The sequence below is a fragment of the Dermochelys coriacea genome, chromosome 2 (genome assembly GCF_009764565.3).
Source record: "Dermochelys coriacea isolate rDerCor1 chromosome 2, rDerCor1.pri.v4, whole genome shotgun sequence".
Classification (NCBI taxonomy): domain Eukaryota; kingdom Metazoa; phylum Chordata; order Testudines; family Dermochelyidae; genus Dermochelys; species Dermochelys coriacea.
In genome coordinates this window covers 81903280-81917796 of record NC_050069.1, presented here as the reverse complement: position 1 = coordinate 81917796, position 14517 = coordinate 81903280, and the positions used below count along the sequence as shown (strand labels likewise).

Below are 14517 nucleotides of genomic sequence, written 5' to 3'. Positions count from 1 at the left end.
GTCATACTTTTTGCCATAAGCACAAGCCATATAGCAAGGGATTCCGACTTGCAATGAAGCTAAGTTAAGATTCCAGATCTCAGTTGTGCTGGCATGAAGACTGGTCTCTCAGTAATACAGAAGACAATATCCTAGGGAGACTGGAATTAGTCCTATTCTACACCAATCAAGCCAAAACACAAGGCATATCAAAAAGCAAGTAATTGCTAGCTAACAGCTATGGGAGGAACTATTCCATGGTTCAATCTAAGCAGTTCCTGGCAAATAACAATAAGGCCTGAGAAAACGGCAGTGTAAAATGGGGGAGTTTTATCAAAAAGGTGAAAAGCAGCAACAGCAAAAGAAAAAGTTTTACCTCATCAGACTGAGAAGGGCTGATTCTAGGCATTGGAGATACTTGTGGTGTTTTCAGCTGTGTACTGTTGCTGTCTGGTACAAGCTCTCTGTGGATTGACTGGATATGATTCTGGAGTTCACTTTCTGATTCAAATTTAACATTGCAACTAGAACAGCGAGTCTTCAGTCCCCCTGCCTTGCTTTTGTTCTCAATGGAACTCAAGTTCTCATTTTGACCCAAGCCTTGTCTGTTACTGCTTGAAGGGATGTTGACACTTGGACTACCACTTTTACTGAGATTAACACAAACAGCGCACAGACCATATGGCAGACCATTGATGTCAAGTTTCACTAAATCCTGTTTTGAGCGGAATTCCTTCAGGCAAGAAGCACATTTGTACAGTTTCTGAAGATGCTGTGCACGCCCTGTGGACTGCACTGCAGAGCCGTTTCCTGTTTTTTGCATGTGAAATGTCCCATGGATTTTCAGTTCCAAGGTAGAGGTCACTGTTTGCATGCATACCACACAGCGGAATCCTGTTAATGAATTTCTCAAATCAGGGTGCATTTGGCAATGCTCTAAAAAATCCTCCTCACTCTGTAGAGGCATTTTGCAAATTCTGCAGTTTCCAGTGTCCAGGCTCTTACTATGCGTGACTTTATGTTCAGTAAGGGTCAGAAGAGATGGAAACCGCTCACCACATATTGGGCACATATAATGTTTCACTGGTCCCAAGTGTGTCTGCATATGTTCACGGAGCCCATTTTCAGAGAAGAATGTTCGAGAACACACATTGCATTTGTAATTCCCTTTAATCAGCTCTGCCTTCTTCTTAACTATAGCACTTTCTCCAGGTCGGATGTTGTGGTCTCGAAGCTGATGATTCTGCAGGAGAGTTTCCATTGTGTATGCTGCTCCACAAATGTCACAACCGTACATGGGCTCAGATGTATCAACGTCTTCTTCACTGCCATCATGGCTATTATGTGACTCCTGGCTATTTGTCAACAAGGTCTGGAGCTCCACTTCTTCTTTCTGAACTTGCTCTGATGCTCCATTTGTTCCACAGTTTGGAGTTTTAGTTTCAAAAACACAATGTTTTTCCCTCAAGTGTTTCTCTAGCAATATAATAGCATGAAAAGCTTTGCTGCAGAATTTGCAGTTGTATTTTTTGCTATGTGTAGTAATGTGGCACTGAAGCTCCACCTCTGTACCAAATGACTCGCCACAGAAAATGCACTTGTGCACTTTCCCTTGGTTCTCCAGGTGATTGTGTTTAACATGAAGCTGTAGGTCAGTTTCATTACGGAAGTCCCAGTTACAAGATGTGCACCTATATACCTTCTTTTCATTGCTGTGCTTCACAGCCAGGTGTAGTTGAATGGAGACTTTGGAGTCAAAAACCTCTTGACACAAGGTGCAGCGGAAGAATACAAACGTATGCATGTCAAGCAGGTGTTTTTGCAAGTCATCCACTGAAGTAAACTGCTTGTCACAGCTTTCACAGATATAGTATGTGGAAGTTATCATGAAATGAATTGTAACATGCTTCAGCAACGACTCTTGGTTTGGAAACTCCTTGTTGCACTGAGGGCAGGTCAGTTTTGGCAGGACAGTGTCAAGGTGGGTTTTTAAATGAGTCTGAAAACCATCCAGAGACGTATACTTAGCACCACATTGATTACAAACATATTCACCTGCAGGACGTGGAGGAGCACCACCTACAGCTTGCATCATCTTTAAAGAAGTTTGCTCAATAGTTACAGGAGATAAGGGGCTCAAGGCTCTAGATTTCTTTCCATTGTGGATGTAATTCAATGCCAAAGGAATGTTCTTATGGTTCTCCTTGATATGCTTGTTCAATTTAAGGACACTGTTAAATATTGGAGAATTAGTACAGTAGGAACAGGAATATACTTCTACTACTGGATCTTTTGGGGTTCCAAGTACAGGGGAACCAAAACGGGAACTGCTAAGATCACAATGGACTTGTCTAATATGCTCTTCCAAAGAAGAATCAGTAAGAAATCCCATGTAGCAATGGGGACAAAAGAATGCATTACTGTCTTTAGCAGCAGGGTTTGCAAACCCATGAGAACATCGGATATGTTCCTGAAGAGTGTTGAGGTCATTAAATACTTCAGAGCAGAAGTTGCACTGGTAGACCATGGCAGGCATGGTAGAAACAATCAGTGCTGGGTCTGGAGCTTCATGGACTTGCTTAAGATGTTCATTCAGATTATAAAGTGAAGGTAACACCTCCAAACAATACTGACAGATATGCGCTTGTTCAGGTTTATCTAAATGCATAGTTTTCAGGTGTATCTGCAGAACTGCAAGGCTTGAAAATAACTGTTTGTTGCAATAAATGCAGCTATAGGTAACTTTTGCTTGCTTATTCGAAGGACCAGTGATATCTGGTACTTGTTGGGCTGCCCGCTTTCTTCCACGACCCTTTGTTATTGGGGGAGCCGTTTCTACCATTGTTGAACTATCCACCGAGAGGTTTGAATCTGGAGTGGTGCTAGATACTGAGGTGTAGCCAACAGTAACCAAAGAAGGGCTGTTGCTATGATTGCATGATTCGTGCTGCTGGTGACTATCCATGTGGCTGTACAGTTCTTCCACGGTATGGAAGTTCTCTGAGCAAATGCTGCATGAATTCTTCTTTTCACCATTATGAGCCTGCTCCATGTGATTTACAAGAGAACTTTCCTCTACAAAGAGTTCATGGCAATAAACACATTGAAGAGCAGCCCTGTCTTCATTAGGGGAACACTCGGGGTGACATTCTGCTATGTGTTTCTGAAGATCTTCAGGGAAATCAAAGCCTTCTTCACACTGACTGCATTTCTGAGTGTCTTTCATCTTCCACTCCTCCATCCTGGAGGCAGACTGAGAACCATCCTTGTTTCTTTCATGAACCTGCATGTGACCATGCAGTGAACTAGACGAAAGGAATCCACGTCTACAAATGGCACATTTATATGGCTTGTTGGATGTATGAGTCTTTAAGTGAATTTTAAGGTGATCACTCCTTGAAAATGCCGCATCACATTCACTGCAGTGATACTTCTTGTCTCCCGTGTGAAGCTTTATATGGCGATCTCTGCTCCGCTTGTGTTTAAAGAGGCGACTGCAATATGTGCATTTGAAAGGGAGCTTGTCGCTGTGACTCTGCTCGTGATGCTTTAAGTAGCTGAGCCGACTGAATGACTTGTCACAGAACTGGCACGGATAAGGCAATCCTGGGCCACCCTCTTCCTCACCAAAATCACAACCTTCTCCATGGCTTGGTGAAGTTTGGTCTTTGCTGGAAGGTGATGAAGCTGGCCATGAGCAAGTGGGGTCATCCTCAATATCCACTCCATCTGGAATGAGGAAAAAAAGTGCACATATGCTTATTCTTCTGGAGTTCAAAGGATACACTAAATGTGTATAAACATGCAAATAGCTGAAACAAATACGCAATGTACTAAACTTGGAATGGGATACTTTTCAGCTCCAACAGCTTTTTTTTAATCCCACATTTATTTTTATCAAACTGTAAAATATGAAAAGTTATTAAATAGTTCTGTGCCTATATTATCCTTTTATTGCTTTTTTATCATCCTCTTTCAGTTGCAGGATATATATTATACATTGACAACTTTATTAAAATGCAGATTTTAATATATTTAATGTTTCTTTTGTATCCATTGTAAAATGATTTGCATATTATGTGATCATCTGAAGAATCAGTGAAAGAAGGAAATATTACAAAAATGATTTACAATTAATGCAGTCAAGCCACATTCCTAGTATTTAATAAAAATTCCCTGTTCTTTTCTTCTATTTTTTCCCCTTAAAGTTGGTTCTGAAAACAGAAATCTTTTAGGGGTTATTACTGATATAGACTTTGGTGCCCTCAACAAAATAATATTAAAAAATTACAAGAAAGGAAATGGACAAAACCATAATAAAAATGATGTCTTCTCTAAAAAAAAATGCTGCAGGAATCTCTTCAATAACTACCATTTGGTAACCTCAAGCCAGCAAATGGATTATTAAATGTTCAAAACAAACTAACAAATATTATTGTACTAAGTCAGCTGGGATCAAGGAAAATGAGAAAGTTTCATAAGAGCCAGTTCCCAACAGTGTATTTTGTTTCTAAAGTTCAAGAGGTTGCCCACCATTTCTTCCTTTTTGCAAAAGTCTCAGCCAGCTGAACTTCCTTAGTTAAACAGAACCTGTACTTTTAGGTGATCATAGACAAAGCAACTTGTGAAAAACTGGAAACAGGAAAAAATGATACATGATTATAGTAAAAACTGAAAGATTTATGAATAACAAAGAAATGACAAACAAAACACAAGCCAGCTATTAAACTAAATTAGTTATCCATGATATTACTTTGCTTCTGAATCAGGTGAGTTTTAACTAAGTGCTTAGCAGGTACCATCTGGGATTTCTGCAGCCTTCCTTTTAAACAAACAAATACACCAGACCCACACTAGAACGTGCATCTATCTAGCATGAATTCGGATATAACGCAGTCGCAGCCATGGATCCCAAACTTAATTACTTTAATTGCAATTCATTTTAACGCGGTCCCCGCTATAACGCGGTCACTGCAGTACCGCGGATGATCCCAAATCCTGCGTTCTAGCGAGGGTCCGGTGTACTGTGGTTTAATGACTACATTTCTCTTAGTATAAAAACTTAAAACAAAAAAAAATACAAAAAATGCCCAACAGCCCCATCTAAAACAAATAATTCCTTATTCCCTTCCAGGGGCAACATCGTTGTCTTATTTCCTTTTAAAAACAAAGTTGATTAAGATAATACTATAGAAAATGACTGAAAAAACCCATGAGGAAGGTATTTTTCTTAAGATATTTTTCAACAAATGCTAAGTTTCTTAACATCTACAACCCTCTAACAAAGAAACTTATCATATTAACATGAAAGTTAGAGTTGGCTTTTATCATGTAAACAAATTCCAAGCCTGCTTTCTTTAAGGTAACAAGATTTTACTAGATTATCAGCCTCCTGCTTATCCACAGGAAACAGATGAGGATTCATTCCTTTCCTGCCTCTAGAAACTGATGACAACGCCATCTCACTATCAATGCCAGATGGCAACCATCTAACTCTGAGAAAACAACCAAACACCAATCCTGGAACCCTGCCCATTGCAACAATGCTTTTCAATATAACTTGAAAACTGCATTTTGTATCTTCTTGTTTGTTACTCTGAAAGAGAGGTTTTTACAAATTACCTACACATGACACATACACATACACACAGACACGTGCACAGGCAAACACACACATACACACTATCCAATTGGCCTACGGAAAAGACATTTAAACAAATTGACTCAAACATTTAATGATTAAAAAAACTAATTGTGATTAATCACAGTTTTAATCGCACTATTAAATAATAGAATACCGATTGAATTTTATTAAAAATGAATTTTTTTTGATGTTTTTCTACATTTTCAACCATATTGATTTCAATTACAATATAGAATACAAAGTGTATGGTGCTCACTTTATATAATTATTTTTATTACAAATATTTGCACTGTAAAAATGATAAACAAAAGAAATTGTATTTTGCAACTCACCTCAGACAAGTACTGTAGTGCAATCTTTATCATGAAAGTGCAATTTACAAATGTAGATTTTGTTGGTTTCATAACTGCACTCAAAAACAAAACAATGTAAACTTTAGACCCTACAAGTCCACTCAGTCTTTCTTCTTGTTCAGCCAGTCGCTCAGACAAACAAGTTTGTTTACATTTTCAGAAGATAATGCTGCCCACTTCTTGTTTACAATGTCACCTGAAAGTGAGAACAGGCGTCCACATAGCATTGTTGTAGCCAGCATCGTGATATATTTACACATAGGGTTGCCAACTCTGATTGAAGCTATTCTGAGAGTTTTTTTTCCAACATAACAATGTCATTTTCTTAAAATATCCTATTCAAATCTTCTGGATTGCTTTCAATAGTCACCAAGAGTTCAATAGTTCAGACTGTGTGCTGAGTCATCATACAAGATTACTATAATATGAAATATATGGCAGAATTCAGGTAATGCTGGGGATTGGTCCTGCTTTGAGCAGGGGGTTGGACTAGATGATCTCCTGAGGTCCCTTCAAACCCTAACATTCTATGATTCTGAAACAGAGCAGAAGATATACAATTCTCCCCCAAGGAGTTCAGTCACAAGTTTAATTAACACATTATTTTTTAACGAGTGTCATCAGCATGGAAGCATGTCCTCTGGATTGGTGGCCGAAGCATGAAGGGGCATACAAATGTTTAGCATATCTGGCACATCAATACCTTGCAATGCCAGCTACAAAAGTGCCACGCAAATGCCAATTCTCACTTTCAGGTGACATTTTAAACAAGAAGCAGGCAGCATTATCTCCTGCAAATGTAAACAAATTTGAGTTCATCTGAGTGATTGGCTGAACAAGAAGTAGGTCTAAGTGGACTGGTAGGCTCTAAAGTTTTACATTGTTTTATTTCTGAATGCAGGGTTTTTTGTACATAATTCTACATTTGTAAATTCAACTTTCATGCTTTCAACTTTCAAAGAGATTGCACTATAGTATTTGTATTAGGTGAATTGAAAAATACTATTTCTTTTACATCTTTTTACAGTGCAAATATGTGTAATAAAAATAAATATAAAGTGAGCACTGTATAATTTGTGTTCTGTGTTGAAATTGAAATCAATACATTTGAAAATGTAGAAAACATCCAAAAATATTTAAATAAATGGTATCCTATTATTGTTTAACAGCATGATTAATTGCTTGACAGCCCTACAAACAAACAATCCTACCATCTTGCTGAACAGATAACAAAGGTGTTTATTTTCTTTCAAAATATCACTCCTTCCAGGTACTAACAACCTATCATCTACAAAAACATTTAACAAAGCTTTTCATTGTTCAGGATGGATACTAAATAATTACTGGACAGTTGGGTTTTTTTAATTGTCACACTAATGGCTGCTTCATTCACACAAGCCTTCTGGTGAAAATCTACATTCTTCACTTTCAAATGGCTGGTTTTGGCTTAAAAACTAGAGCAGATAGCAAAACAGGACAAAAAATTCAGTTTTTAATCTCCCCCCGACCACCCTTACACATTTTTGTCACCATTTTATGTTGAGTGAAATTTTCCAGCAAGCTTTGTTAAAACAAATAAACACACACGCACACACACTCTTTGTCCTTTAAAAATCAAACACATGTCTGACAGATGAACCAGTACACTGCTGGCAGGTAAACAGGAATTTGTGTCATGCAACTGAGCAAAGAAAAGTAGTCTGCAACTGCCTAGGCTACCATATTTTGGAACCAAATTCAGTATTAAATTGTATTACCCTATCCAGGCATGACATATTGTTGTATAAATGTTTGGAGAAATATACAAGAAGTGTTATAAATAGTGCACGGTCACTGGCACTGTACTAAATCACTTTCTTCTTGTGGCCACTGTCTGCCTGGTTTTACCTATTACATAACCGTTCCCTTTAGCTTGTAAATCTCGAATGGATTCCAGGCAAGCTGTAGGGCCAGGTTCAGGTTCCAGGTGTGACCAAGATATAAGAAAACGGTGGCTCCCTTCCTTCTCCCCCATCCACCTTTGCTTGTTTGGAGAATGTTCCTTTAGCTTTTATACAAGGTAAAAAAAAAAGTAGAAAGGGAACGGGGTTAATAGAGTACAAAAGCCTTTCCTTTGCAGCGCTTTTATGAATCAAGTCCAAAATGATTCAGTGCAATAACCCTCAGCATAAAAAAAGAAACCTCATTTAAAAAAAAATTAAGACTTGCAAAGACTAACTTCTGCAATTATATTTTAAAATGGGAAAATTACTTCTTCAGTGGGATAAAAGGAACTATTTGCCTACTAACTCATGGGGAATTCCCCCAGATAACATCAGTATAAGGCAATAGCTCCTAATTAAAAATTCTGCACACACTCCTCTCTACACCACTTAAATGCTGCGGTGTGGCTTCATGAAAAGGGCCACAAGGAGACCAACCACGAAGGCATGAGGTAGAGACTTCTGCATGTACTTTTTGCCATAAGGGGAGACACTGTGCTAGCCTTTAACAGGGCCAACACACTTGAATTACGTCTACACTGCACGTCTTTTGATGTCATGGAGTGTACACACATGCGTAGCCCCCCAACAGGGGCATAAATGGCAGGGTAGCCAGTGAGGCACGCTTAGGAGAGTAAAGATATGCCTGAAGGGTTTAGGTATGTATGTGAATACATACACTTCACCGCTCTCTGCTTGCCCAAGCAGGGCCACCGCGTCGACACTGCCAGAAATGACTCCGGCAGCAAGGAAAGACTCAGGCAGCTTTTCCCGCTGCAACGAAAGACACTGGCAGCGGGAGATGCTAAAGCCTTTGCCCGCTGCCTCCTTGCTGCCAGTGTCTTTCATTGACACACATAGCTCCACAGCTCAGTGTGGACGCAGCCACTGCAGCGAGTAGCTCCATGTATGCTACACACCACCATCAGCAGTGTGCAGTGTAGACGTAACCTTGGTGAGGTTTAGGGCCAATTAATAAAGAGTCACAGGATCCATAACTCCACGGCCATAACATACATAGGAAGTGAGGAAGAGCAGCAGCTCAGTGGTATAGTGGTAAAAAAAGAAATGGATAAACCTAAAGTAAAGCTCATATTCCCCAAATGAGAAGTGGGTGAACTCAGTTTATCCCAGTTTACCTTCGACTACACTACTGCAGCAGCTGTTATTCTAACCTATGGGCTGCTACAGAAGAGCTACTCTGAACAGACCTGCAGCCAGAAAATTTTACCCTCTCCAATCCCCACAGAATTCCCTACTCAAATCTGGCTGTGTGCGGAGATGGTAAATTTCACCTACAGTTAGGAGAATAGACCCCAAATCCCTTTTCAACAATCACTCTAATAGAAAATATAAGTAGTTTGTTGCTACTCTGCATATAACTATGTGCATAAATTTAGAGACATCTACACATTCAACTACATCAACATTACTACATTAATTTTAAATGTTTAACAAGCTTTTTATAAAATACTTTGGACAAAATTGTACCTTCAGATGCACATGTACAACTGCCACTGAAATCCATGGGAGATGTGCAAATCTAGGCGGGTGAATACGACTAGTATTTTATAGAGTATTTCTTGGGGTTTTAAACTATATTTTCTGTATTGACTTGTATTTTTTTTCCTTCGGTGCTCACTAAGTGCTACTTACTGTAAATGCCTTTTTTGTGTTATGGCAAGTATTCTGCGTTTCAATGCACTTAACATGTCCATGTAAATTTTTAATTTTTGGAACCAGTCACTTCACACTAACTGGCTCTAAGAGAGATCTACCTCTCACAACTGAAAAACTTTTCTGGAAATCAGCTCCAAGGCCTAAAAGTCTATTTAAAGATGCAAGTGTGTGTGAATAGTTAGTGCAGATGTTTTTCTACAGCAACTGTACTCGCTGAGTTTCACCATTTCCATAAAGCACATTAAAACAAGTGTGTGAACACTCTGAGATGAAAGTACCAAACACTCCTGAGACTTCCAGTGGAAAGTAGAGCTGCCTGACTTTTCTCCAAGCAGACAGAAATGCCCATGATTCAGCAGCCTGAGTAAATAAAAGAGGTCCTTATTTCCTAGTTTTGCTGGCTGGCCACACTGCAGCAGTCTCTGTGCTGCTGCCAAAGGGGATGCAAAACTGGAACTACACCCAGCAGCTGAAGGACTGTCTTTGTTAGCCAGCCAGGCCTTCCTGACCATCTTCTGGCAACAAAACTGCCATATCCTGCAAGGAAGACCTCCATCTCAGGCTTGATAGTTCTCTAGTCTGCCTAATAGCACTAAACAACAGATTTTGCCTGGTCTGTGTTGGAGGAGGACAGCTGGAAACTCAGTTAGTAGCAGAGTAACACCTGTTCAGTCATATTTCTGGGGGAAAGTGATCACTAACAGAAAAGTGAAGTAATACCAGAAGGAGTTATTCCATGGGGGCAGGGGGTAGGGAAGCATCAGAGTACAAAGCACCTCTGTGGTGCGAGCAGCCAGCCACTCATGTGCCAGCCTCAGTAGTTGTGAAGTCTTGAAAGTGATCTGATCCCTGGTGCTGCTGACTGAACAGTGCTGCTTCAGAAAAGAGCAGTTAGACTCTAGGCAAGTGCATGACATACACACGTTTTCACTGGAATATTCTGCAGTGCAGAAGGGTTGCTCTGTTGTGCCTTATTTTTCTATATGATTTAAACAATCCAAGCTTTGTTTCTAGAAAAAATTGCAGCAAACCTTTTAATAGCGTAAAAAAATAACAAAATGTCTGTTTTGCCTCTGATCCACAACTGTCAGGTGTTTACAAAGATTAATAAATTAAGTTTCACAGTACCCATATAAAGCATTACTGGATTCTCCTCGTTTTTACTGGTGGGATTACAGAAGCACAGAGATTGTCCTCAGGTCACAAATGGAATCTGTGATCGAGATGAAATAGGACCCAGATCTTCTGACTCCCAATTCTAGGCCATAACTATAAGAAAAATCCTTTCCTTCACCTGCAGTGAAGAGTCACCAAAAAGAACTAATACTGCAGGATTATCGCACAACCAACAAGAAAGATACAATACTACAGATGCCCAGACATTTCCCAAGTGCTGGTCTTGCTGATATATTTTTGCTACCTGGGCTAGTTAACTGTAACGGCAGACTGGTCACATAACTGTCCTTATGGGACTCAGCATGATGTATGGGCAAGTACTACATAGCAAGGTTTCCTTAACAGGACCAAGATTTACAACAACGGTTACTTTTGAAGGGAATATTAAAAAATACTGACAAATCAAGTATATCTAGCACAGGACATATATGCACATTGTTTATATACACACACACACAAGTATATATGTTATGTAATTATATATAGGCATGTGTATGTGTGTTGTGTGTTATTATTTATATGTATTACCCCAGCCACAGACCAAGATCCCACTGTGCTGGGTGCTGTGTTGTGTGTGTGTGTGCACATGCGCACAAACATACACCCTTGCTAATTTTCAGGATGACCCCTACAATATAAAATTCACGTTAAAAATTGAAAGAATAAATGTCAGCCAGGTAGGTCAGTTAACTGGGAAGATCAAAGACTTCTGACGTTTTAAATCTTTGCATTTTCTTGTGGTTACTTGAGCAGAGTGGGTATTATATATTGTATAGTTTACTTATAATTACCATTTTATGTTTTAGTGCTGGACAGATTTTAATTTATTACTGCTGCTAATTGTCTGCAGGGCTACCTTGAAAATGAGATAAAGAATCTTATGGGAACATGCAGGTGAAAACAAATGTTGAATGAAGAAGTTAGATATTACTGATATAAAACAATATTGTTCAATTTGTGATAAGTGTGTACAAATAAGTATTATCCTCAGGTCTTCCAATTATGTGTCAACATGATAGAGAATGTATCATAATGTGCAAGTTGTCTAACAAGGCTATTGTTTTATACTTTTTTAATAGGATCGTCGGAAAATGTTGAAGTTTAATGTCACTTTAAACAAAACAGGCATTATTTCACAATTTCCTCCACTTATTCTGACCCAAAATATAAACAGGTCTGGAAAAGCTGCAACTTTAATAATACAACCACCACATTTTTTTCACATCAATGGTCCCACATTAAACTCACTCATTTGTCTCATAACTTATTGAACTACTTGAAAACTAATACTCTGTAATGGGTATTCAAAAGAGAAATGTGAACTTTAAAAAATTATTTATAATTTACAGATGTTTTTAAAATCTATCACTATTTCAAAACTACTCTTGGAGGACCAATTAAATGCATTAACAGTTGGGTTACTGGGAGAGCCACTTGAAGGGGTTCTACACTGACAGCAGCAGTTGGTGGGGTTCTCCGCCCCAAATTTTAAATATTGTGATAAAAAAAACAGATCCCAGAAACAACAGCTTAGACCTCAAAAATGCTTTTTTTTGTAAAATCCCTTTATTGCCCAGGTAAGTCGCTAACATTCCTGTACTGCTCTCCTAAGCCAACCCAAGTCTCCAGGTCATTATGCCTTCTTCATAAGACACATTACTATTACGTATGTGGAAAGGAACATCAACGTTTTTCCTTGCTTGTTACTTAAAGTTCATTTGAACAGATGGAGCTCAGTGAATTCCATCTTCAACAGCCAAATTAAAGAGAAAACAGTGCATTCTTAAGAAGTTCACTTTTAACCTCAATAAAAGCTGATGTGTAACTAGCTAGAGACTACAGTCACCATCCAATTTATTTAAGGAAACCAAGCCTTTGTGTTTTTGAAGGCAAGGCAGGGGAGGGGGGGAAGTAGAAGAAGATTTCAATTGCTGGGGTAGAATCACTCTTCAGTGATTCCCCAACACATAACAAATGACAGGCACCACACTCCGAGCTTGTTTTACCATGTTCCATAACTGAGAATCCCATGTTAGACAATTAATTTACAGGGGCTCTTTATTTCAGACTAAAAAATACTGAGTCAACGAACACATTTATCTACAGATAAAACATAACAAAAAAAATTTTAAAACTGCATTTCTTCCACTCTGTTTTTATTTCTTTTTCTGTTGTTGTTTGAGTTTCTACAGTATGAGTCAGAGACCACCAGAACTGCTCCACTGAAGGTCACTAGGGTCAGAAAAAGTCATCCCCGTAACAATTACGTCAAAGATTAAGATATTGGGAGGTAAGGAAACCCCTCTCCAAGCTCATTTTAATATATTAATTTTCTCTTAGAAATCTTTATATAAAATTTAACACCAAGTGTTAAAACAAACCAAATGATTAACGACATCTTCTATGCAAAATTGCAGCAGGAAGATAATCATTATGGGTTGTTACTAGTAGTAGTGTTGACACTGTTTCTTAAGGACAACTATGAATGACTGAGAAAAAATGGGTCAGGTTCTTTATTAGACTTGAGTAATTTCATAGCTTTTCTGCTTTTGCTGAGACTCACTATCTCTAGTTACCACTGTGAATAGGAGTGGAAACTCTGTGGCCCTAATTCTCCCCTGCAATACAGCCCTTTGTCACTGATTCAACAGCAAAGGGCTGCTTAAAGGCAGCAAAATGAGCCCTCCCTACATAAGGGGAATTCACCAACAGCACAGAACCAGTTGAATGGACTTATGGTGCCACCTTTGCAGCTGAGAGAATACAAAGCACATCCAGGGCAAGAGGAGGTGTAGTCAACACATTCTCTATCACATAATGGCTTTCAGATGGCTGCTACAGGCTGGCAAAATGGATCTGCTCTAAGCAATGAAGGGAGGCCACCCAGGTACAAAAGTCCATTGAGACCATCTTTGCTCACCTCTTCTCTGTGCCAAGCACAGAAAAGGAAGAAAAGAACATCTGGTCTTGCATGTTTGTACTCAGGGAGTTTTCTTCCCATTCTCCAGTCAGAGTTTGGGGGGAGAAGGCAGCAGGAGAAGGGGGCAGAGTTTGTTCCTTTTCTTCACCTGAAGTGTGCAGAACTTGAGAGATTCTGCTGGAAACCAGAGCTATCTGCATAGCCTTCCATCTGACCTACAAGCCTCTATGGTCACACGCGCATTGTCCCAGCCACCAGGGAGCTGAAACAACAGATGGAGCCCCTGATAAAGTTTCAGGGAAAACACCTTGGTAGAAAACCAAGCACAAGCTTGTCTCATCCCCTGGACGATTCCCTTCTTTTAGTTTAGTCCTCATGTTCAATCTTTAAGCTATAAGCTATCTAGTCCTTTGAATGACAGGATGCCTGGTGGGTGATGAACAGGTGTGTGGGCAAGTGGATGGGTATGGGCAGGAAGAATAAAATGATGGGAAAAGTGAGAAAAGAGAGATAGGGTACTGAGAGCTAGATTCATTTGGATGGGGGGAAGTGAGTCAGGTAAAATATAGGGGAGGAGATAAAAAACAATACAAGGAAAAGACATACTGTGATCTCTTAAAGGAGAAAGAGAAAGGGTAGTGATAATAAAGCAAAAGCAGTGTAGTAAGTTACATTATTTGAGAGTATGATAGAATCAAACACAGTAAACAAACAATACACAACTGCTTATTCCTTTAAACGGCAGGGATGGGTGGTACTTTTCGTCCAAGTTAGCAGTCCATA

At 39.2% G+C, this 14517-nt stretch overlaps 1 protein-coding gene across 19 annotated transcripts in view; it reads right to left on the bottom strand.

Moving 5' to 3' along the window:
* ZNF521 (zinc finger protein 521) overlaps nucleotides 1-14517 on the bottom strand; it is a 267984-nt gene that overhangs the window by 149909 nt on the left and 103558 nt on the right. For all 19 annotated transcript variants that reach the window (XM_038390425.2, XM_043507963.1, XM_038390423.2 and 16 more), the window contains one exon: nucleotides 356-3708. In XM_038390425.2, the coding sequence (XP_038246353.1) occupies nucleotides 356-3708 (3353 nt within the window). The remainder of the gene's footprint in view (nucleotides 1-355; nucleotides 3709-14517) is intronic.